The 25088-nt window shown below is 39.2% G+C and overlaps 1 protein-coding gene across 2 annotated transcripts in view; it reads right to left on the reverse strand.

Moving 5' to 3' along the window:
- Nucleotides 1–1420: 1420 nt before the first annotated feature.
- The window catches only part of HYCC2 (hyccin PI4KA lipid kinase complex subunit 2), a 50444-nt gene continuing 26776 nt past the window's right edge, over nucleotides 1421–25088 (reverse strand). Inside the window, exons 7-14 of one of the 2 annotated variants that reach the window (XM_081017102.1) lie at nucleotides 23066–23146; nucleotides 22725–22840; nucleotides 21219–21314; nucleotides 19951–20067; nucleotides 19126–19213; nucleotides 15941–16100; nucleotides 14510–14677; nucleotides 1421–9547 (exon numbers count right to left, since the gene is read on the reverse strand). In XM_081017102.1, coding sequence (XP_080873228.1) covers nucleotides 8949–9547; nucleotides 14510–14677; nucleotides 15941–16100; nucleotides 19126–19213; nucleotides 19951–20067; nucleotides 21219–21314; nucleotides 22725–22840; nucleotides 23066–23146 — 1425 coding nt within the window. In that variant the 3' untranslated portion in view covers nucleotides 1421–8948. The remainder of the gene's footprint in view (nucleotides 9548–14509; nucleotides 14678–15940; nucleotides 16101–19125; nucleotides 19214–19950; nucleotides 20068–21218; nucleotides 21315–22724; nucleotides 22841–23065; nucleotides 23147–25088) is intronic. The other variant, XM_081017103.1, reaches the window with a different exon arrangement.

Here is a 25088-nt window from a genome sequence, read left to right on the forward strand (position 1 = left end):
ATTATTATTATCATCATCATCATTATTAGCAGCAGCAGCAGCTATCTGGTGCCATCTCTGGCAAAATTCCAGGGTTCTTGATAGCCCATACCTTTGGGACTCCCCCACGGCAATGATGACTTTTAAGAAAATTTTAATGCTACTTCTCCTAGCTTTTTAATTACGATTCCTGAGATTTATTTATTTTTAATTTACTGGCTGCTTATTGTTTGATATATAAGCCACCTTACGAAGATTATGCCACAAGAAGGCAGGATATACATATATTTACTTGATGCTGTAGAGGACAAAATTCTGAGTGAAAGCCCTCTTGAGCAGGATAGAAATATGATTAGGCTGAAATTATAATTTGACATCTGAATTGCTCCTGTTAAAAATGTTGCTCTGATAAAAAGTGCCTTCTGGATTATGCATCAGTGTTTTTAAGCTCCCCGTCTTTCAGCTTGTCCGTTTTCATGATAGTTGAATGCAAATAGTCAAAATCCTCTAATCCTAAATGAAGGAAGGTGAGATGCTAATACACTTATTTTTGACAGAGTATCTGAATTTCTATAACTTGGTTAATTTTGTTTTTAAACCACAGAGTTCACATATATTTGAATTAGTTAAAGGAACTGGAATAAAGCACATTGTGAGATGAAAGTTTTACATACATTGTATGTCTGACTGTTACAATCTTTCCCTCTGCATATTACCTTTCCATGGATCAGGGAATTCTGCAGCAAGAGATAAAAATATACTTCTGTCACTGTGTCCCACCAGTTTTGAGGGGTAGGCTTAAGAGCAAAAAGTATTTCTGAATGGCCAATGAAAGACTGGACTTGCCATATGTCCGGAATTTCCCAGACATAACCAGAATATCACAGTCAAAAGCAGTGTCTGGGAAAATCCGATGTCGGTAGTGTCATTTTTGCCGGTTTCCCTTAAAATAGCTTTAAAAATGTCCGATTTATTTGCGCTTTTGCAAAAAAAACAACCTCAAAAGCTTTAGGTAATTTTTTTTAATTTTAAAAAAAGCTCTCTTTGCAGCAGCTTCTCTTCATTCTAAGGGATGTAAAGCAAAATTGGGGAAGAAATACAACAGTGCCACATTTTTCCAGAAACAGCACAATATTTATTTAAACATCTTTATATATTTATATATATATCTTTTCTGCATTGCAGATTTTGTTTCAATTTTATACACCTCTATTTACAATGATTTAAAATATTCTCTCTCTGGCAGGTATTTACAAGATCAACATTTCACATTTTAACAACAGTCAACAGCATTAACCAGATTCAGTAAGACAGTTAAGATAATGGCTTACATGCACCAATATAATGATCTTAAAACATGTCATCTGAGTTCTGTTAATACAAGCTATTCACAGGTTCCAGTTTAGGGTCCCCAACACCGTAAAGACTGCATTTATTACATACCCATTTTGATTAGCATTTCACCAGCACCAGATTCTGAACGTTTTGGGTGTTATACCAACATGCAGGTTCATGCTGGTGGAACATTAACATAATTCAAGTCTTTCTGCCAAACAGATTTTGTTTACAGTAAGCAGGGTAATTGCTGCCTATGCTCCTTTTGCGAACGAGGTAAAACAGGTTACATAATGCCGAAAAAGTAAAAATCCTTCAAAAATCTTAGTTCAGAAGTAAACCTTTGTATGAGAGAAAATAAAGGGGGGGTGCTTTCGATAGCTAAACATTATACAACAGCTTTTAAAATGATTGCAATTCCTGCAGGATAATAAGATTCAAACGGTTAATGGTAAATTGGGTGTTCCTATTACAAACATTAAAAATTCAGCGACAACTCCTTTCGCAACTTGTTCAATAATAATAGAAGCCCCACCCCAATTGAGACTTCCGTGTAACTTATAGTCTGGAAACTGCTTTCCAAATAATAGCCAGAACAAAATTACTAATGCCCTTCCCACAAATTTCTACACTAATGGTGAGACATTGTAAAAAGTATTTTTACAAGAGAACAGTTCTCTCCCTCCCTCCCTCTCACATACACACGTTCAAACACTCATGACTATTTTTCATGAACTCCCACCCCACCCCTGAATGATCCTTATATCAGCAGGTTAAAAAAGATACACACTCACATTCATTATAAATAAAACTTCAAGTCAAAGAGAAAGTTGGGTAAACTCAGTGAAACACAGTATTTTTTTTACTTTCTCCAATTTCAAGTCCTGCTAAATTTTGTTTTATAAAGACTTGGAGTAATTGTTGAACTAGGAGGGCTGTTAACTATAGAAGTCCTTAGTGCCAGAAAAGGAAGAATATTGGTCCCATCTGAATTAAAGCACCAAAAAGTGTTCTACTGTCATTTTATCTGGTACCAACGTATAATTCAATGTTTAATTACTTTAATTCTCCAACATCTAGCACATGAGATAACTGTTTTGAAGTCATCTTTTAAAACAAATGACAAAAGCAGAAATATACCAACATTCTACTGTGCTCACTAAAATAGATCTACCTTGCAAATTAAGTTATGAAAATGAAACAGCTTATTAACACAACTGACTTTGTTAAGAAATATGCAAAATGATAAACTATTCCTAAGCACTTTGTCTAACATTATTTTTGGAAAAGGCCAATAGGCAGTTCTGAGAACTCTGCTTTAAAAGTTAGTCTACTGAAGACTGGACACATTTTTAACACAAATTCTTCAGGAATTTACAAAAACACACACAAAAAGTTGTACCCCCAACCCTGCACCCATCCTATATATTATATTTTCTACTTCTAAATATGACTACATAACCTATTGTGATTTATGCAATTCCAAGCCTCAGTCCTGATAACCACAAGGAATTTCAGTAAATATATATTTAAAATGGCTATTATCTACATAGTTTGCTCCTGCGTTTTTAAAAATTGTGATTCTGGAGTAAGCTTGGAATTTACAAATGATGAAAATGGCTAAACATACATACACAAACACCATGCTCTCTGGAATTCTTCAAGTTTGATGAATACATTCTGCTCCACCAAACCTAGGCATTCCCCCCCCACCAAGCCCCAATTATTTTAGGGTAGAGCATTGATTACTCAAGTTAATTGCTGCACATAAAGTTAAAATACTAAATAGAATTATAAACAGTGACTCCAATCCAACACCTGTAAAAATAATTCTGAGAGCCCAAGCAGAGTTTAGATTAGTTTGCTTCAAAACAGCACACGGTTGTAAAAGCTAAAGTTTCAAATGTGGCTTACTGAATGGCATCAGGTGGTGTCAGTTTTGAGTGTGGTATTTCTTAAGAGTTAGAAATTAAATACACAAGCACTTGAGTGATTCTAAATTATCTTTGGATCCCAAACAACAAAAAAGTAACAAGCTTCATATTAATAATCGCAGTAGGACAATGTAGACAATTTTCAAATCAGTAAGTGATCTAGTTCCACTGACTCAACAAGGTGCGAAGCACTGATCTTTCCTTGACGTCTATTAAATAAAAGAATGCTTTACTTTCTCTAGATTTATCTGTCTTAATATTTATCTGTATAAAACTAGATAAGATTTGTTAAAACTGTTGGAATGAAGCAGATTAACTGGGAATTAACCCAAGAAGAGGTTTGCAAAAATAAATTGAGCCTATGGGCATTAGTTTATTTAATGTATTTAATACTAGATAACGCATCAACTCAACAGTATTTGGCATGGATTGAATTTTCCCAGCTTACACTTTGAGTACTAAAGACAGTTTATAATTGCAGCGTTTTCCATCTTCCTGTCTAAACCTGTAAGATGTGAAGAAACAAAACATCTGAAATTATAATTTTCTCAAAATATTATTTTTTTTAGGTTTGACCATTCTTTCAGTATGTTTTACAGTCTGTCTAATATCCCGAACTGTTTATTGTTGCTGTGTGTGAGTTCAGAAGGGGAAATCATCTTAGCTTAAAACCATGGCCAGAGGGGTAGCATTCCCCACCCTAAAATGAGTACTTTCCAACCTAATTTTAATCAACCGTAAAAAACCTTTTAACTTACAGGTAAACACTGATAAAAATGAAAAGGCAAACCTTAACTTTTTTTGGAGGCAAGAAAATATTACGGTTATATTTACATATTGCATACAAACAACTGAGGCAATCGATTGTCAACCCATGACAAATGTACCTATTTGCATACACTCAAACAATAAGGGGGTGACCAGTCCTTCAACCCTGCAATTCTACTGTTCACAAAATAGTGCAAATAAAATTGTTTGAAAACATTGTGATTTTCCTTACTTCGATGGCAAAATATATAAACTTGCCAAGCTTAAATCTAGGAAGAGAAACATGATAATTAGAGCATCTACTACATGTATCAGACACTAACTGAATTTGCAAAACCTACATTAATACATATCCACTGTGATACAAATTCATCACTTCCATATGGAACTTTAGTTTCACGCTGATAATCACTTTAAGAACTGAACTGAAGTCCTGCCCTTAAGTTGCACACTTCAGATGTACAATAATACACTTTCATTCTCAATATAGTGCTTAATGTTGTTTGATATTTAGCCACTGTTGCCTGCAGTATGAAACGATAGCTCCCTTACCCAATATCCAAACGTAACTAAAATAAGTCCGCTTGCAATTGTATGTTCACCTTTCCTCATGTATAAATCCTGGGCAAAATTAAAAGCAGGATATTATTTAATTGTGGGACTGTTCAGAAGTAACATTATTCCACCCTAGAGGTTTGCAAGTGAAAATTGTTGCATTGAACTGTGATCCTAACCTCTCCTGCTCACAGATTTTTCCTGCAAAATCTCACATGAACATCACATTTTCAACTAACACAAGTCCTGCTCATATTCCTCCACAAGGTACCTTCAGTTTAAACACAAGATGTGAAAGTGTAAAACCACACTCTAAAAAGCAGAAGCTGCGTAATTACGGGGAAAGGGCTTTAAATGGAAATACTGTTTTCGTCACGAGTTATCAGGAAGTGACTTAAAATACGCTGAAAACAGCTCATAAGGCAAATGATAAATCAGAGTTCATTTGACAACTCTGGCCTTTCCACATCAATTCAATGCTGTATCATTTCAGTTCAATTCATTTCTTGAGAAAGCACAGTGGCTCAATGAAGACCTAGTATTTCTCTAGTTTCTTAAGATGATTAAAATATAGGGAGCTCCCTTGGGGTCACATGCTCTTGGCTCCTTCGCTGTGTCCTCCATCCTTTTCAACATTTTGCTAGCATAGTGTCTGTGTCAAGTTGAATGCTCACCCCAAGTCAAACTTTAAGCCAGCAACTGAAAGCTAATGTTTGACTCTCTGTATACTTTTGGTATTGTATTAATATTTCTAAAATACATTATAGATACTCAAAACACTCCCAAGAACTAGTGTGCCACCAAATCCAGAAATAAACAAAAGTGGGTGGGATTTTAGCAGAAAGGATGAGGAGGAGAGTATGCAAAAGTCAAGGTGCTAAGAGGAAAGGAACACACTTGGGCTAACGCCCAGTATCAAACATGGATTTTTTTAAAAAATTAGTGGGGAGGGGAGATGTTACATCTATATTGAGCCAGTACTTAAAATCCCTTAAGCACCAGACAGTGCAGGTTTTCAACAGAACTTTGGAACACCATAGCATGGAGCAGCAGATACACCAACAGACGCTCAAACAGCACCAACATGGACCCGTTAAAACGACTGCTTGATACCAGCAGGTGACACACAAACACACATCGTTAAGAAAAGACGCTCAGCAGCATTTATCTGTTACAGAACATACTATAAAGATCCTTGGGGGACAAGGAAAGCATACCACTTGAACCCACAATATGGGGAAAGTGCATATTAAAACAGGGATAGAATCTGAATTGCGTCAAAAGAGGACAATAAAGGGAATTTAAGAAGAAGAGCAGCAAGCAAGCATTAGATTCATGCCAGAAGGCACTAAAAACAAAAGAACCAAGTACAATATGTTTCTACTGCACAACAAAAAAAAGAACCAATTTGGGTTTCAGCAGCCTTATCTGATACAACCTCTATCCCACACACAAACATTATATATAATTTATTATTTTTTTGTAATTTTAATGTGCTGAAGATACACAACATCTTTTGGTTTTCATTTTAATAAGCAATAAAGACTTATTGTTAAACACATTCAAACTTGATAGCAGGACTACCACCCATTGGGATGCATAATACGCATTTCTGCACATGCCATTACAAATCAGAATAGGCTGGCACGTTCTTTCAAAACTCGTTTGAACATCTCACTTCCATGTCTTTCAGAAAGAAAAAGTACAAACAACCGATTTGGTCCTCAGCACACGTCAGCCAAGGGAAGGGGACAGGACGCTTTTTGGAACTCCAATTCCCATCAGCCTCAGCCAACATAACCAATGATCAGGGACGATGGGGAAAATAGTCAAAAGCAGCTAAAAAAGCTCAGGTCCCCCAGCCCTGCTTTACAATAATATAAATTTCCTCTCTTTTGACTAAGATTCCCTTTTTTGGCTTCATTTGTGTAGACTACATAGAGTGGGATCCTAAAAATGTACTCGAGATGTGCCTATGAGCTTGGTTTTTATTTTTAAATTTCCAGTTTAATTGCAACCAGAGCTATTCCCACCATGGCTATGATTCACAATTTTCTTTTAAAAGCTCCCTCCATTTCAAACATGGTTTGACAGGCGGGATGGTGAGTTGTTGTTTACCAAACCCAAAGCCTAAGGAACTAGTCATGCAGCTTTTGGGGACCTGGCTATAGTTTCTGCTATTTTTAAAAAAGGAAGTGTTTCTATAGAACAATAATTGAGAGTGGATCCCACCAGTATGCTAGAAAATTAAGATCAGGCCCCTTCACCAGTCTATGGAACATAAGCACTTTCTGAAGTACTGTACTGACTTCAGAGCCAAAAGAAGTCTAGCTGACACCTTACACATTGTTTAGTTATTACTTTGGATATTTATTAGTTGCATTTAATCACAAGTGAACCTTCCTGAGTTTCAATTAGACGGGATTGGATTCAAACTAATTTAGTTGAACTCAGGTCTCATGGAAATCAAGGTAATAACTTTGTCATTAAAAGTCCCACTGCTTTGAATGGGAACTAAGTGTAAATAACTTTCTCTAGATCCATCCCTTAGTATGTAATGGTTCAACATTAGTTTAGCTTCAATAAGAACCCTTTACAGAACTGCTATAACTCTTACAGCAATTGTACAAAACAACATTGCTATTAGGTAGGCTAGGTCCTTTTGAAAAAGTGGAATTTTAAAGTTATGAGTCAGGGAAGCAAGAGAGCAGCAGAACTGGAAGTTGTCAATTATATTTTAAAAAATTGTTTTTATTATTATTTAGCAGAGTAATGGCACTTTGTAGTTCTAAATATCATAGTCTTTATTCTCTCTAAAAATAACCTATTGTTTCTACTCCTCCCAACCTTCCTCTCCAATGTAATGAACCCAAAATGCCAGAGTTGGGAGACAGAACTTAACAGCTTTTTCATAGATTAATAACCTGCACATTTCCAGATCAATGTACAAGGGATAAAAGGGCAAAATTCCCCCTTTTGCTGTTGATGTATACACAAGACTGTCCAAAACATGATGAATACTTTTCTTTAGAATAAGAAATGCAATTTAAAGCAGTGATCTACAGCGTAAACGCCAAATATTGCCCACACACCAGTCACATGCATTCAAAATTAGTTTCAATTGTACGAGTTCCCAGATTATTAGAGGGAAGAGGATTCCACCTCTCCCCTTACATTAGCTAGATGAAATAGTCACAACTGCAATAGATTAATCAAAATATAGGCAGTGAGCTGTTACCCTTCTGGGAGATAGGACTGCCAAAAACGCCATTGTTTGGGCAAAGGTTTTAAGAGGATTCAGTCACCTATGTTTCCTGCAGCCATTGGCTCTGTTCCTGGCATATCTTTCTGGAGAACATTCTGTATTTACCGCAGATTTCCGAGTCTATTCTGTGACTAAATTTAGTCACACCACAGCAAGCAGCCTCTCTACATCTGCAGTTTCTTGTTCATTTCAAAGAATATCAACTTACAAAAATAGTTTCTTTTAAAAGGAGCAGTGCTGAATAGCAATTTCTGGGTAAGCCTGTGTGCTCCTTTTCTACTTCTCACTTATTTTTGAACATAATTCATCTTTCAGGAAGTCCTGGCATATAGGCAAATCAACCCTGTGTCCTGGACGGGGAAGACATGTAACATGAAATATGGCTACAACGCCATTAAAAGTGCATTGTAACCTACACTGTCTACTTACAGCCCACTCTTTCTGAGGAGGCAACAACTTGAAAACGTGCATGTCTCAATTGCTGAACGTGAAGTGTTTGGGGAGGAAGAATAGAGGATGGTAGAGAGGGAGGACTGCTCTCATTTCCATGACAAAGTGCATTCAGACAGCCACCAGGAGCAATGGCAGCGTTTCCCTCCCTCGGAATTGATTGCACTAACTCAGAGGTCCAAAGTCCTATTAGAATCTCTGAGGCACTCCTGGTTCTAAGAGACAAAAAGTCACAGTCCAGTAGTCTTTGCAGAACTGTAGATTGAGAAAGCTAACCCGTTTCTATTTCTCAAAAAAAGCCAAAGCTTCATTTTCATAGGGATCACATTCACCATTTCCTCCGATCTTCTCAAAACTCACAGTGTTGAAATGGGACTGATCAGCCTACAATGGATTGCACATCACCCAAGGAGAAAGGAAGGCATGGAAAAGGCATAAAGTACATCTTATACTTGCTTCACAACAACATTTAGGGAGGGCAAGGGCGGGGGGGATTGGAACATGAGGTTTTATTGCTGTTTCAGTACAAAATATAGTATGACATCTAAAATGAATTGAACAAGATCACAAAAGCCAGGATTTTCACACTATAGGATGATGGTTGCTGTTGTTGCTCAACAAGGAATTGAGTAAAAGGGGAAAGTAGAGGAAGGACAACGAAGTTAAACCTGGGATATGAGTTGCATATTGAAACTTGGGGATCGGGACTGCTTGGTCAGAGGAGCTCCTGGCGAGATGACATCTTTGCCATTTCCAGCTTGGCCTAAGCGGTCCTCCTGTAGACTAATGGTCGAAAACCGATTGGTGTTGCCAGCTGCTAAGTTAGTAACACCCTCACCGCCAATACCAACTCCTGAACCCCCTTGACTGCCATTCACATAGTCAAATGATTTAGTGGAAGAAGCACTAGCAGTCCGAATCAGGCTCACACTATTGGCTTTTGGCACCACCTGCCCAGCAGGCAGGCTCAGGTGTTTCTTTGTAGGAGTCATTTCAATTGCATCTGTACTGAGGTCAATAGACTGGTTCAGGTACTGCTTACGGGCAGATTCTCGAGGGCTCTCCGTGGATTTGGTAGGTGTAGAAATCTCCTTATCCTTGGCTGAACGCCCACTCACTCCTTTCCTTAAGCTGCCCCTTTGAGATGTGGATGAAAGTTTGGCTCCAACTGGCTGGCTGCTCAGGGACGCCCCAGATGAAAATCCTTCATCAGCATCATTAAGATTCACAGATTCTTCTCTTCCATTGACACCCTCACCATCTAAAAACCCAAAAGAAATCAGATTGAGAAACGAAACCATCATGGTACAAATTTTACAACATTTCTACGACTGCACCTAGAACATTTTTTCACAAATTTGTGTTTTATTCTGTGACTTAACTCTCCTAAGAAACATGGTTAGGATTGAAAACACAATATATTTTTTTCTGCCAAAGCCCAGAAGATCCATACAAGGCTGAAGTCTTAAAACACACTTACTCAGAGGGATTACTTCTGAGTAAACTTTATTAGAATTGTTCTGGGTGGCTACAATTTCTGACAAATTATGTTCCATTGATAATGGTTATGGCCAAACTAGACATGCAGTGGGCATAATTGCATTTAACATGTTTATTTTCCCTTCTAAACAGCAGTTGTAAGGGGCCAACTGAGATTCAGACCAAGGCACACAGGAAGAGGGGAGTTTAATCCTTCCCTTCGCCATAGTCACGATGAAAATCACCAGGGGAAGCATCAGCTTTCAGTGGGAAGGGAGTTTCTTAGAAGGACAAAATAGACACAAGAAATACAATCACACATTTACCAGCACACCTAGTTAGGCCCTTAAACGCTACTACCAATACAATAGAGCACTTTTACCCAAGCTATCAAAGTCCTTCATGTAATATTCCTGATCTTAGAATTGTTTCTTATAGCAATGACACTGTAGTGCTATTTCCAACACATAAGCATCTAAAAATGGAATGTGAAGATGAAGGTACATAACCAGCTTGGACAGGTACCAACACTTTGAGATACCCAGTGCAGCCTGGCAATATCTGCTTCTCTCTCTCTCTCTCTCTCTCTCTGTCGGCTAGTTATAAATTCATTCAATAGATATAATAGAGGAAGTCACTGGATTCATACGTCAAGACTGAACTGAACAGATCTACACCTCCTAGACCATCGTGGGAGTCAGAACAAACCTATGCACTCAGTTCTGAAATTTTCAGCCATGTTCCTGGTACAATCAGTTCTTACGAGGTGGTCCAAGAGCTGCCTTGAACATTTTCAAGGTAACAGCTGTTCTAAGCAACTAGTAAACGTGGCTCTTGCCAGGACCCACAGCAACCCCACTGAAGATGAGGCAGCAAATGCCCCCAGGACTGGGAGGGCATACTGAAATACTGTCTCTTCCAGAGACATTGTACGGGAAAAGAGATTACTGTCCTTATAGGACTTATGTGTTGAAGGAATGTTTTGGTGCCATTAATATAAGAATGCATGCTATGTGTTTTGCTTTTGTGAATTTTAGTTAGGGTTTTTTTAAAAAAAAAAAATATAGCAGACAGGAAAATGGAAAAGATTTAGGAAACAAAAGCAAAATGACATGGATTAGATGCTGACTGGCCAGTTTATCCCCTGTATTCATTCTTCCTGAAAGCAATATTATTGTTCCAGATGTGCGTGACTTAAGGTAGAATCTCACTATATTGTAGTTTCTATGAAAGTGCCATTGTAAATACTTTTATGGGGCCACTGCTAAACACAGGGCTCGTACCTTTTCAAAGCAACTTGACTTGCTACATGATTTGCCTGTTGTGCCAGCACTAACTGCTGGAAACATGAAACACTGGCATGAAACCTCCATTTGAGGCAATCCACATGGTGAGCAGTTTTCAACTGTCAGTGCTATAAGTGTGGAATTAGCACCACATGGAAGCATCTCAAGCCTCATCTCCATCTAGGTGGGTAATAAGAAGAATTGCCACCTTTGGGAGCATTCCTGCATCATCCATACTGTAGTATCCTTCTGTAGCTGATGTTGTAGCTTCCACTAACTGGAAATCACTGCCCTAACTCAATTTTCATAATTATGCAACACTCCTCAGTTTTATCAAGTGGTTCCTAATATATCCTGTCTTTCATCTCTTCTCCTTGGTAAGATTACCATATTGGAAGATTTTTAAATCTAGTATTAAATTCAACTGTCAAGGAACACACAACATTTTACACACTGAAGGGGTATTTTCTGTTCTTTTCTAAGCAGAATTTATTCAACTCGTCTTTATAAATATTGACATAACATTGCCCTGCGAAACGCAACAAAATTAGAAAGCAGCCTGTCGCACTTTTCCATACAATGCTTCCCATATACCAAAGAGGACATTTAAAGAAAACGAGTCACTCTGCACATGGTATTATTTACACATACAAATACAAAAGCCATTTAATACATACCTAGAACAGAACACCCTGAAAACAAAAGCACCCCTTTATCAGACGCAACATTTACATTCTTTGAGATCATCATGCAAAGCCAGATGACAGTGCATTTGGTTGAACAGCAGCAGCTGCCACCAACACCACCTCTCTCGAGCCTTTCTTGTTCTAATGGATATGGTGAAAGTTGCATGGAGAAGCTCCAGAACTACATGGCCGAAGTTCTCCATGAGTGCAACTGAAGTCTCGTGATAATTTTGCAATGTACTCAAAATTATATGGTTTGAACCTGCAAGATGGCAGACCTGCAACAATAATTGAGGAATTAAGACCGTGAAGTATCCATTCCGCTGGGAGAAAAGAGTCAAGAGAGGCTCGGTGGCAGCTTTTGGGAGGCTACCACCATGCAGAGGCCCAAGCAGCTCAGCAGTGCTCAAGAGTGAAAAACAGACAAGACAACGTGCAGTGGGGTACCTTTCAAGCCAGAACCCAGACACTCCAGTGAGGTTTCTGAGCAATTTGCTTAACTAAGTTACTATTCAATATCCACCCTCCTACTTCCTTTCTGGCCTCAATCAAAACAAGGAAGCCAAGGGAAATGCACAGCTTTCTTCTCCCACAGAAAATGAAAAACAAAAGTTATTTAACAAAGCCTAGATGGGCAGCAAAATGTTTGTCACAAAGATAAAACAAAAAAATCAGAAGCATGTAGCGGGGGCCAGTTTTTGTCATACTGAAATATTTTTATTTTTGACTCTCCACACTATCACCTTCTGGCTTTTTTGTCCACTAACCAAAACCTGCTGTCAATATCACACCTTTCCATACAGACATTTCTATTCCTCTTCTTGTTAACCTGCAGTACAGTGGTACCTCGGTTTTCAAACATAATCTGTTCCAGAATATCGTTTGAGTTCTGAAACATTCAAAAACCGGAAACTCAATAGCCGACAGCTAGGCCTCAGGATCTTGTGCTCAGCAGAAGGTTCATGGCATAGTCAACTTCCGAAGCATTTGCTTCCAGGTTTACGGCGTTCAAAAACCGAAATGGAGACGTTTGAAAACCAAGGTACCACTGTATATGAAAACTGACATAGCTTTAGTTCACAGAAACCCAAGTCTTCCACCTACAATTCTTCGTAATTAAAAACGTGGAATATTAGAAATTAGCATAGCCAAGAAACAGTATTTACTAGTTGTACTTTTTGCAAGACCAACATCACCAATAAAAACTACAAAAATGAAAACTCACATTACAAACATGATTTATTTATTTTTTACCCAAGCCCAAACCTGCATCACACTTTTCACCCCAGAACATCACTGCAAAAACAGCTTTGCTCAGCCTGAAGAAAAAGTCAACCTCAAGTTTTCTCTGCTTGGAGCCATGCTCCCATATTCTTCCCTCCATTTGCCATTAACCGTGATAGGGTGATGCACACTCCAAATAACGTGGTATAACACTGAAGGTCTTTAAAAATAAGACGTGTTTTTTTAAAAATGTGAGTGCCACATACTTAGCGACCGTTTTTCAAAAGAAGATACTCAGCATGTGAGGATTTCTCAGCATCCTTCTGGCCATGCACATGCAATGTTTTAGTTAGTACAACGGGGGGAAAACAGACCAGTTGGGACAAATGGAGAAAGGTTGAGGCTCTTATTTACTGAGCATGCTCAAACTCATTCTGCACCATGAGCTAATTCTAAAATTGCTTAACACTTCTATAATTTTCTACTGATGCCTAAGGCTTGCCTCTCCTTTACATTTGATGCAACAAAACATTAACTCTAGAAGCATTTTGAATGTTAACCTTCCTTACGGCAACTGCAACGCATGTGCAGTACATAGCCTGCAAGTACAATGTCACAAAAGATATGACTTGAGTCATCAGCCATGCCAAAAAGGCTGCACCAGATATAGAAAGGGGTCTTCACAGAAACAGGTTCACTGGACCTGAGGAATAGCAAAATATATTCATATAACTGTACAGCAAATTAAGCATCCCTCCATCAGGACCAAAGGGACTGTAGACTGATCATATCAACTACATAAAAAGAGAACCTCTTCCTTCAAGAGGACAAGATAATATTTTGTCTAAATAAAAAGGCACTAATGGCCTGAAGGATACCACTGTATTAGGCTATGTTTTTCACAAAGATTAGGCTGCACCTACCAGGACAACCTGGTATGAGACACAATCTCATAACTAGAATTTAATTCAGTTTTAGGACACAGATGGTCACTCACACAGTTCTCATGACCAGAAGATTAAAACAATCAAGCAAATTGGAAACACAGCAAGTGAAGTGTTATGCAAAAGATGCTTGACGAGGAAAAAAAACTTTAGAAATTTGTTTAATTAAATATTTTCTTAACTGAAATCGGGGTAAAATAAAAATTGCATACCCTAAATGGATTCCAGATTTACAAAATGATTTTGGCCTGTTTAATTGGTGCATTCACTTATTCTGATTATTCTGTTTAGTATTATTGAGTTAACATGCTCAGTAACAGGGTGTTTCCAAGCAATCCCAAAGTTATCGTGTGTGGCGCTTTGCCTTATTTTAGCCATGCCAAGCTAAGTGTCACAAAGAGGTTTGAGTTGCATAGTACTAGAAAAGTTAGTTCCAAACCTGGTGCTAAGCATAAAAGGGATATGTGTGTTAGAAGCGGAAGAGAATACACCTTGGGATAGTGGAAACACACTCCAGAATGAAAAGGATTTCTGCTTGGGGATAAGGAGCAAGGATCCTCCTCCAGCAACTGCCTTACTGACTTCTGCCTTATCTCTGTCCTACCCTCTGTTGTGGCTGTTGCCAGGTTGGGCTCCGGTGAGCCATGCTCAGGGGTCCTGAGCACCAGCACGTCCCCCTCTTGCTTGCGTTTGATCCCTAGGTCTGTGGAGCCGTGTAGGATCGGAGATCCGGGAATGCTCAAGTCAGCATCGCTTGAGAAGTCAAAGCCATCTGGGATTCAACATATAATATTTTAGTGCTTTTCTACTCTTTCCCTAAACATTCCACCCCAGGCAGGGAAACGAAGGTTTTGCATAGACATGGAACACAACAATAATGCTATCTGCACTTTACTAGGCAGAGAGCAGCTGGACACCATATAAATAGACGTGCTGTAGACAAAGAGACCAGCATACAACATATCAATGATAAGGACACACATGACCAAGGATTTGCGAAATGGTAATACTGGTTTTAGGGTCAGGAAACCAGAATAGAAAGAAACACCAGAGTATCAGCAGAAGGAAGCTTAATGGAGAGAAGAATTCCATTTTTAAAGTTTGCCTGTTATGCTTTTCTACTCTAATATATGTAGCAATAAAAGCATTAAAAGTAATGTAATTCAAAAATAAACACAATTCTAAAATAAACATAATGCCCTGCCTGCATGAAAAGTAATTATAATAGATTTTTTTTTAAATTTCAACTTCATGTTTGTTTTAGAACCAATCTTAATTAGAAAGCTGCTCATCATTAAAAATAATGAGAAAAATCCAAAATTGGCTCAACACACAAACTGACATTCACCAATAAGATTTTTGTTTTGTTTTTTCAAATTTCGGGCCTGAAAATATAGTTCTGGGGACAGTACATATTATGTAAACTTGGTGAAAGTTTACATCTAAGTTTTTTAGTATTTCTTAAATGCCAGTCATAAATTTTGTCAATGAAAACCATATTAGTTTTATAGTTACGAATCCTCTCAGTCCAAGCTGTATTATTATTTTGACATTGCTTCCCTTTTTTCAAAGTTGTTTACATTCCAAAACTGCACTCCTGGATTTTGAAACATTCAAAATTCCTAATTTTCAGAGATACTATGTGGCTGCATACTACAAACTGCAAATGGGCATATTTTCAAGCCACAGGAGTATGTTTTAAGACAGTTTTAGATATATGATCCAACTAACAAAATATGGAAAAGGATGTCAGAACTTCATTATGCTCTAGCCCCGCAAAAACAAACAAACTGTACCATAGGATACCACTTAAATCACTTACAACCCTTCTAGGTTCCCCAGAACATAAAGTAAGGATAATGACCTCCTTACAGGATATCATGATTACATGTTTACACATGCAGTGGACAGAAATTGATCACAACTATGTATACTGCAGAAACCAATGTTAACATTCACGCTCAGAGACCAGTTTGTAGCAATGGAGGTGAATAATGCTATGCTACATTAACAGCTTAACACCGTAAAGAACTACCTTCTCTTCTCCAGCGATGTCGGCGGATTGAAGCTGTTGTAATGGCTGTCCGAGAAATCCTCGGCACAGTTGGAGTAACCTCCACCTTCAACACCTTCTGTCCTCCTTGCGATGCATCAGGAGCATCAAAGGGCAACGAATTCTTCATAGCATTTGCAACCTACGGCAACAGTAAAACGCTGTACAAATTTGCTCTTAACAAGTGGATTAACACCCAAAAGAAAAACCAGAACAAACTGGAAAAGGAGCCAAGAGCATTATATAAATTTAACTGCCATCCCAGGACACTCAAATCTATTTCTTAAATAAGAGAAAACCGCAGAAGGAAGACAGTTCTAAAAGAAAAGAAAATTCTGTAATAAATTAGTTTAGGAGAAAACTGACAAGTGTTTGAAATGAGGATGGCATTACTCCTATTATTAGTAGTAGTATTATTAAATGAGACAAATCAATCGAGAACTGCACAAGTTACTTTTCTGTTGGGCTCATTATTTAGTCAGAAACAAAAGCTGAATTCAAATATAAATCCACCTACAAGTTTTATAGCATAACTGGTCTCAGAAACTGGCCAGCAGTAGGTTAAATTTTTCAGTTGAATTTTCAATCTAGTAGTGCATTTAGTCATCCCCTAAATGAAATCATGGTTCCAATAATTCACCAGGTAAGAGGCATTATGGTGTTCAGAAGCATGCAATTAAATGTTCCAGCCAATAACATTTCATCAAATGAGCTATGTAATCAAATCTATTCAAAAGATGAAAATTGCATTTCTTTTCTGCCTATAAATGAACCCACAGTACTCCGCTGCAAAATGGCTAGTACTTAAATGCTATAAAACATACACACACATTTATTTGAGTTAGTTTTTAGACTGCTGCATGAGTATCAGACTTCAATATTACTACATTTACCTTTTAGGAAGTACATCCTGAACTGGCTCTCTGCCTCTAATCTTCACAGAAATCAGCAACAAACAGCCCTGGCTCAAATCTGTTGCCCCATGGCCCAATTCTCTGTGAATGTCATTTGTCTGAAGGCAGCCCTGTATAGGGGAGTTCTTAATGTTGGGTGTCTTACTGTGTTTTAATTTGTCAGAAGCTGCCCAGAGTGGCTGGGGCAACCCAGTCAGATGGGTAGTATATAAAGAAATTGTTGTTGCTGTTGTTATGTTCTTTTTCTACATTCACAGACAATGGTGCAGGTCTCTTGTTTCGTTATCAATTTTATTTTTATTTATGTCTAGTTGAGGCCAAGTACTTCTGCAGTTTTTATTGTTCAATATTCATATGTCATCTGCCAAAGGATATACGCGGAGAGACCATTCCTTAGTCCAATCAATTAATATACAGAGTCACATATATAAAAACCAGGAGGGGGGAAATAGAACTTTATAGCATGATTGGGAACTGAAGCAGAAATTACATCAAAAGGAGAAAACAAGACAAGGTGGAATCACGAAAGATATAAACCGTTGCTTACCATTCCAATATCTAATCTTTTGGAGTTCTATTTTTTCAGCTACTGCCAACACAAGTTAATATACCGTTAACCGACTAGAACAGCCTTCTCCAGCCTTTGCAGGTGCTTTGGACTATAACTCCCATGATTCCTATTCTGCATGGCCAGTGCTCAAGAATGTTGGGAGTTATAGTCTAACAGGACATGGCGGGGACTAGGTTGGGGAGTTCAAGGAGTCATCAAATTAACTACAGATCCACAGTTGCTTTAGTCTTGTTTTCCTTAAATAGCAGCCCCTTATGCTGCACGGCAACCTCATTTTGAAAACATGAGAGCTAGGAGAAGTGGAAAAATACTATCTGTACTATGGCTGTACAAGAAACCCACTGGCACAAATCTCTTGGGTTGGAATGAACAGATTTCAGGAAAGCTGAATTAAAAAATGGCAACGTGAAAGCATTGGGCTTTATTTCGTTTTACTAAGACACAGGCTCCAAATACAAACACAATGTGTGTGCAAGAACATTCATTCTAGGTCTCCCTCATATGAACCTCGTGATATGAGATCATGGTTCTGCCCATCACAAACGTGTGATGTGACAATGAGACATACTACAGGCTGGTTAACCTCTGCCTGGCCAGGGGCCTTGATCTGTCACCAGAAGATTTTTATTTTTTTATGGCCCCCAAGACTCTACCAGCAGGAAAAAAGGAAACAGAAATGTGAAGGAAAACAACGTTGGGGTGAACGAAGATATTTAAACATCTAGCTCAGAATCTGAGTGGAGATGGTTATCAGACTGATCACTTGATGAGCAGGGAGGGGATGCTAACCTCCAGATCAACTGAGAAGGGGAGACTATGCACCTGTGTGCATAATGCATGTACATTTGCACATGGCAGTGGGCATGGCATGCTGCCACCAGAGGGTTGGCCACTCCTTAGGCCAAAATAGGTTGCTATTAGGTTGGCTATGCCCACTACGGCATAGCCAAAGTGCACATTTGCATGATTCACAAAGGAGTTCTTTGGTCAAGCATGCTGGGAGAACACCAGTCACTGATCCACCTCCACTCTTCCCCCAGTCAATTAGCATTTTGCTGAATGCCACTGTACATGAAGCCGAGCAACTCTTTGGTTCTCAGCCCTGCTTGGGAAGGCTTAATACCTACAGCTCCATGGCACAGTCAGAACCCCAAAGCACCACTGTTTCTCATGAGACCACTACAAGTAAGGCAAGGTAAAGGATCCCTGGACGGTTAAGTCCAGTCAAAGGTGACTGTGGGGTATGGCGCTCATTTCGCTTTTCAGGCCAAGGGAGCCGGTATTTGTCCACAGACAGCTTTCCGGGTCATGTGGCCAGCATGACTAAACCGCTTCTGGCACAACAGGACACCATGACGAATGCTAGAGTGCACAGACACGCCATTTACCTTCCTGCCGCAGTGGTACCTATTTATCTACTTGCACTGGTATGCTTTCGAACTGCTAGGTTGGCAGAAGCTGGGACAAAGCAACAGGAGCGCACCCTGTCACACAGATTCAAACCACTGACCTTCCGATTGGCAAGCCCAAGAGGCTCAGTGGTTTAGACTACAGCACCACCCGTGTCCCTACCACACAGACCACTAGAAAAAAGGTTAAGCTATGTTTGAAAGGGTTTGAGCATGTCACACATATGTACACATATTAATGATATCAATGGATTGCAGTTACTTTTTCCTTACCAACAGTGGCTGAGAAAAAAGTTCAAGCTGGGCTCTGTAAATTATGTCATCTAGTGCTTCTTGGCCAACTTCCCACTGTCCATTATAACTACATATGGATAAAAAGGAAACAAGATGATTCATTATTTTTTCTGAATGTGAGCTTTTCCGCCTATCACTTCCCTTCCAAATACAGCCCTCTTTTTGTGTTGCTGTAATTAATTTATTCCAGCAACTAGCTTATTAAAAACTATACATATTATTGACAAATTCATTCTACCTGCACTTCCCCCAATCAGGAGAGTGTCATTAGCACTTGTAACAAAGTGGAAGTTTCCTATAGTTAAAAATACCTTTAAAACAAATGTGGAAAATAATCCCATTTATATCGCTTCATAAAGAGCAATGGAGTCCTGTGTATTAAGTACAGTAATGGAGGGTATTTAGGCAAACACATCTCCTTTCAATAGTTTTTACATATACAATTAAGCAAAGTGGTTAAAAAAAACTTTTTTAAAGTTATACTGCCACAATGCATCTAAAGCAAGCCAGAAGTGCTAAACCTCAGGGTCTAAAGCTGATAGCAATCCTATGCACACTTACCTGAAAGTAAATCCCATTGAATACTATGGGTCTGTCTTCTGAGTAGACATGCATATGATTGCTCTGCTAGGCTGATAAGGTATTTACAAGATGCTAACTAACTAAAATGGCCAGTCTTAGGGAAAAAATAGGTAATAAAGAAGTACTCAGTGCCTCAGCACCTAGATGACAGGAAAAAAGTAAATATATTTTGATCCAGCTAAAAATAGAGAGCTCTTCCTTGTCCAGACCTTGAATACTTACATAGCATAATAGACACCAGTGAGCAGCTGCACCATGAAGTCAGGATCCAGTACCACTCGGCCACAATCTTCCTTCCAGCATTTCTCATGTTGCCGTGGAAACCCACTCACACAGAGTCTGGCAAAACATTAAGCGCATTTATGAAATCCTGATCTAATGAACATTTTGAGTAAACAAGTTTTCATACTGTCAATTACATGTTGTGCATAATCAATTCTAGTAATAGCTCCCCCCCCCCCCCAAAAAAGCTACTTGACTAAAATGGAAGGGTGATGGGTGGAATCCATAATTTCCCCCCTATCGCTGGGGAAGATTTTTTTTATGGGGAAAAAATCAAGAAAATGTAATACATAATGACACTTGGGAAGCTGGAGATCAGAAAAACCAATACCTCTCTAATCATAACACAAGGTCAACCCAGTTTCTGTTCCTGGGAAACACCTGAATGAGGAACAAGGAAATTGCCAATCCCCTTCTAATCGACATTCTTACTTTATTGCTCTAAGTCAAGGGTGGGGAACCTATGACGTGCCAGATGTTTTCAGGCCCAGCACTGGAAATTTGTCATCCAGTCAAATCCAAGACCTCGTATCAATCAAAATGATCAATTTTAACAGAAATGGAACCTAAAGGGATCTGATGGGAGACCATGGAATCCAAATCCATGCTCTTCTATGAGGATCCTTTATGCAGCATGGGTGCCCCTTTCTCACTAAAAGGGTCCTAAGAGGGATAAAGTGTGTGCCAATGACATCATTTCTCTAAGCCCATACATTTCTTAAAGTAGCAACTTGTTTCGTATATGCTATACCCTTAGAGGACAAATGCACCTTTCAGACATATCTAACAGTCATGGATTGGTTGGATGCAGTGTAATGATAGTGGGAGGAACCAGCTGGGGAACCCCCAAGGGAAGAAGGCTCAGAGCCTGGGAACTGCTGCAGGGAAACCTGGATGCTCCAAAATCTACTTTTGAATACCTAGTAAAAACAGGGTTCTCAAAGTATGTTTAGAAAAAAATGTGATCTCATCCCATTTCCAAGCCTCCCATAAAAAAAGAATACACCACATTAAGTTATCACACGCAAAATAGGGTCACAGATTGCTAATCCTGTAAGAAACAGATCTAGGACTTTAAATTTTAAGTCAAATGTAATGGTAATAACATGTGAGACTTTAACATTTTTTCTCTTTGCATAACTGTTTTTTAAACAAACAAAACTGGGAGAAAACACTTTTCTCAACGATGTCAAGTGTATGATTCTCACCTGGAACCCATCCTGCAAAGTGACTGATAGGAAGAGGCAGGCATATAGACGATCGCAGAGTTGTAACACAGCATAAGAAAACTCAGCACCTCAAACCTAAACACAGAAAAGATGAACATGAGACTGAAAACGGCAGTCTCACCTCTTAAAAAATAGACCCATTAACAGAACTCTCTAACAGGAGAATATTACCTGAGAGTACACCTCTTTGACTTCATTCTTTTGGGGTTTGGCATAGAAGTGTTGCAAGGCTTAAAAAGCTCAATGGCATAATTGATTCTCATACAGCAAAAATGTTAAGCTAAGAGAGGCAACCAGATTCTGCAGTTCCTTTACACAGAGCACCCAAAGTAGAACTAGAAGCCACAGATGTGCTAGAAAGTTTGCATTCAGGTCATGAATTACTAAGGTTTGCAAGGTCTAAAACGGAAAGAATGCTATTCAAGAATAAGGATGCCTCACAAGTGGCGACAAATCAAATACAGCGGTACCTCGGGTTACACACGCTCCAGGTTACAAACTCCGTTAACCCAGAAGTAGTTGCTCCGGGTTGCAAACTTTGCCCCAGGATGAGAACGGAAATCGCGCGCTGATGGCGCAGCAGCAGCGGGAGGTCCCATTAGTGAAAGCGCGCCTCAGGTTAAGAACGGTTTCTGTTAAGAGCAGACTTCCGGAACGAATTAAGTTCATAACCCAAGGTACCACTGTATATTAAAGTTTAACAATTACACAAACTTCTACAAAGGCATGGGGCACAGTCTAATATCAATTAAATAAAAGCATTCAGAAGAAATTGTATATTATAAGACACCCATTAGAACAGGCAGGGAGAAATGGCAACCCATCTAATTTGGCCCACATGGATTTTTCCCCCAAACCACACCCACCAGCTGCCAACACATCTATAAAGGCATCAAATGAACAACTGGGAAATTGAAGTGCACTTCTGATAGCTTCTGATTGGTGCTGACAGCAAGTCCCAATGGGACAGGCCAAACTAGGGAGTCCCTCACCACAACTGACAGCACACTTTCAAGGGCTTGCTACAAGCCCGCTTTGTCCATTTCAATCGATTTCAATTCAAACTGCACTGGCAAATAATAGACAAAGCAGGGCTCACAGTGAGCCCCTCTGAAGGCAAGCTGTCAGTCCTAATCAGCTGATAGGCATTTAAAGCACACCTTCAAAGGGACTTGCTTTCGGTACCAATCAGCGCTGGCCGCAAGCCCTTTTGAATTTGTCACCTGATGCCATGATGACTTCAGGGGATTGACAGGTGGGTGCACCATCACGTTGAAGTGGGTAGGTGACATTAGGATCCAGCCTGCCAGTCAGAAAAGGTTCCCTCGCCCCTGCAATAGAACATGCCCATTGTCCAGAGATATAGAACAGTTTCTACTCTGCTTAACTATCTCAGACTGCAAAACCTGGAAGCAAACTTCTCTTCATATCTTACAAAGATGCTGACAGACTGGTAGTGAACCCTCTGGTGAATCAACTGCTTACCTGTTCTGCGCAGTGAATGTTTCTCTTTGAGGGTGAAGGTCGCTATAAACCACTTTGATGAGGTCATGCTGACATAGGGCTCCCTCAGTCAAAGCCATGGATCCAATAGTAGATGGCTGCGGAGAAATAAAACATTAAACTTCAAGGCACCACAGATGTTCAGGAAGGAGAGAAAACATAGGGTGGTGGCATTTAAAAGGATCATCCTATTGCAATATACCAAGAAGTGTAGAAGGTGCTTTAAGATTTACTTTTTAGCTTTAAGATTTACTTTTTGGAGTTCTCTTAGAATGAAATGCCTAAACAATTACAACTGCCTGGCAGCACAAGCACACACTTACCTCATGGTAAATTGATGGCTTGGATAAGGAAGGGATGGTGAAAGATAAAACTTTATTGTTCCCATCTTTGTCAGCAATTTCCTGCAATGAAAAGAAAGATATCGGAAAACCAAGTTACCTTGAATCAGAATGCCTTGTTAACAAATGTACATGTCATTAGCCAAGGTTGCTAATGTGCAATGTGGCCTTTCAAGTGAAAAACCAGGCCTATATGAAGGCCCTGTTTGGGCTACATATCCAGGCAAAAATTGTGGCAGCCCGTTTTCAACAATTTTACTGTTAGTCGTTGTAAGCCTTTGCTCAATAGTTCTGCAAGTCCTATGTTGTTTACTGGTTAATATTTATACCCCACCTTCCCATTTAGTCAGGGCAGCTTACAACAAATATTAAAAACATTAAAATGGGAGAACAAGCAATTAAACTTTTAAAAGCAGACAGCAGGGAACAATAGATAAAAGTACTCAAGGAGCAGCCCTGCCTTCTTGGCCCAGATACTGTCACCTGCTCTGCTCCCAGATCTAATGAACAGTGCTGGGTGGGGGTAGTTTTTCCAGGGAAGAGTTGCTCCACTAGAAAGACAAATTCTATGTAAAAAGAAATATATAGTGTGATTAAAAAACTAGCGACTGAGCTTGCTTCTCCTCTCCTCCCTCCAACTCTTTTTTCCTTGTGTGTCACATCTGTTTAGATTGTAAGACTGTCCAACTGTAAGCTGCTCTGACAGGGTGTAATTTTTTTAGATTTAGTGTAATTTAGTTATCTGATCTATTTAAATATTGCTTAGTCACTGGAATGTCAAAGTGGTATACACGAAAAAATTTGAAGCATACCATGGCTAAAATCAATTAAAGTTAATCACAAAACAGAGAACTTCCTGAAAAGGGCTGTTGGAATAGAAAAGTCTTTGTCAGGTCCCTGTCTAATCTCAGCTGGGAAGGAGTTAAGGGTCTTGTAAATCTATACGAGAACGCTGAACATTGTTGCGTAGAACGTGGGCAGCCAGTACAAATTTTCAAGCACTGGTACAAGCGCTGGGGGTAGGTCTGTCCCCACCAAAATCTGGCCACAACATTCTGTACCAGGTGGAGCCTCCAAACTAGGCCCAAAGATAGCTCCACATTGAGCGCATTGCAAGTCTTTTGCATTGCATTGCAAGGTACCAGTGTATGAATTACTGTGGACATGCTATCCTTCTCTAGATGTAACTGGAAAAAGGAACTCCTAGCCACTGAAGCCCACTGAGCCTCAAGGGACAGAGATGGATCCAAGAGCACTTCCAGACTACAAACTTGTACCTTCAGAGAGTGCAACCCCATCCAGAAGATGGAACTGGCCAATCTGTTAGACAAAGTCACATTAAAAACCAATCCTCTGGAAAGCCAATGAAAGCACCATCAGCTTGGCAAGCTAAATACATGCCAGAAATGAATGTTATTCATGAGATGTTGATCTGTCAGAAAGGGGATGAGGCAGGACCCCAAAACTAGACATGAGCACTATGTTCCCATTACACACCTCTGATATTGGTGAGGTGCAAAGGAAAGCCTCTGCAACTGACCCCATTGAGAAGGCAAGCTCATATATGAGATCAGATGATACCTTGGTACTAGGACATCTTAAGTATCTAGGGCTATAAAGCCAATGACTAGCAAATGGAACAGAAACAAGTGAGGCTGTTACAAAAAGAATAGACTGTGGTGAAAACATTATTTGTCAGCTGAACTTTCCAAAAGCAGTTCCTTGCTTTCAAGAAATCATCCACCGTAGTTGTTTGCCCTCACAACTTTCAGAGAGGTTTCCATATAAAATCCCCATTAGAAAGATTATAATAAAACATTTTCTGATTACAATAAAATCCTTAAAATGCCTATTATTTGTTTAAGAATTCCTTACACTAACTGCTCTGATCCTTTCCATTTCTTTCAACTGGAGTTTCCTTGCAGCTAAAGCATACAGAGCTGCTTTAGAGGTTGTAAAAGGGTCAAAATAGTCTATTAAAAATTTCAAGGGAATGCAACCCAAT

This window comes from Podarcis pityusensis (assembly GCF_964106645.2).
Source record: "Podarcis pityusensis genome assembly, chromosome: 1".
In the NCBI taxonomy this organism is placed as follows: Eukaryota; Metazoa; Chordata; class Lepidosauria; order Squamata; family Lacertidae; genus Podarcis; species Podarcis pityusensis.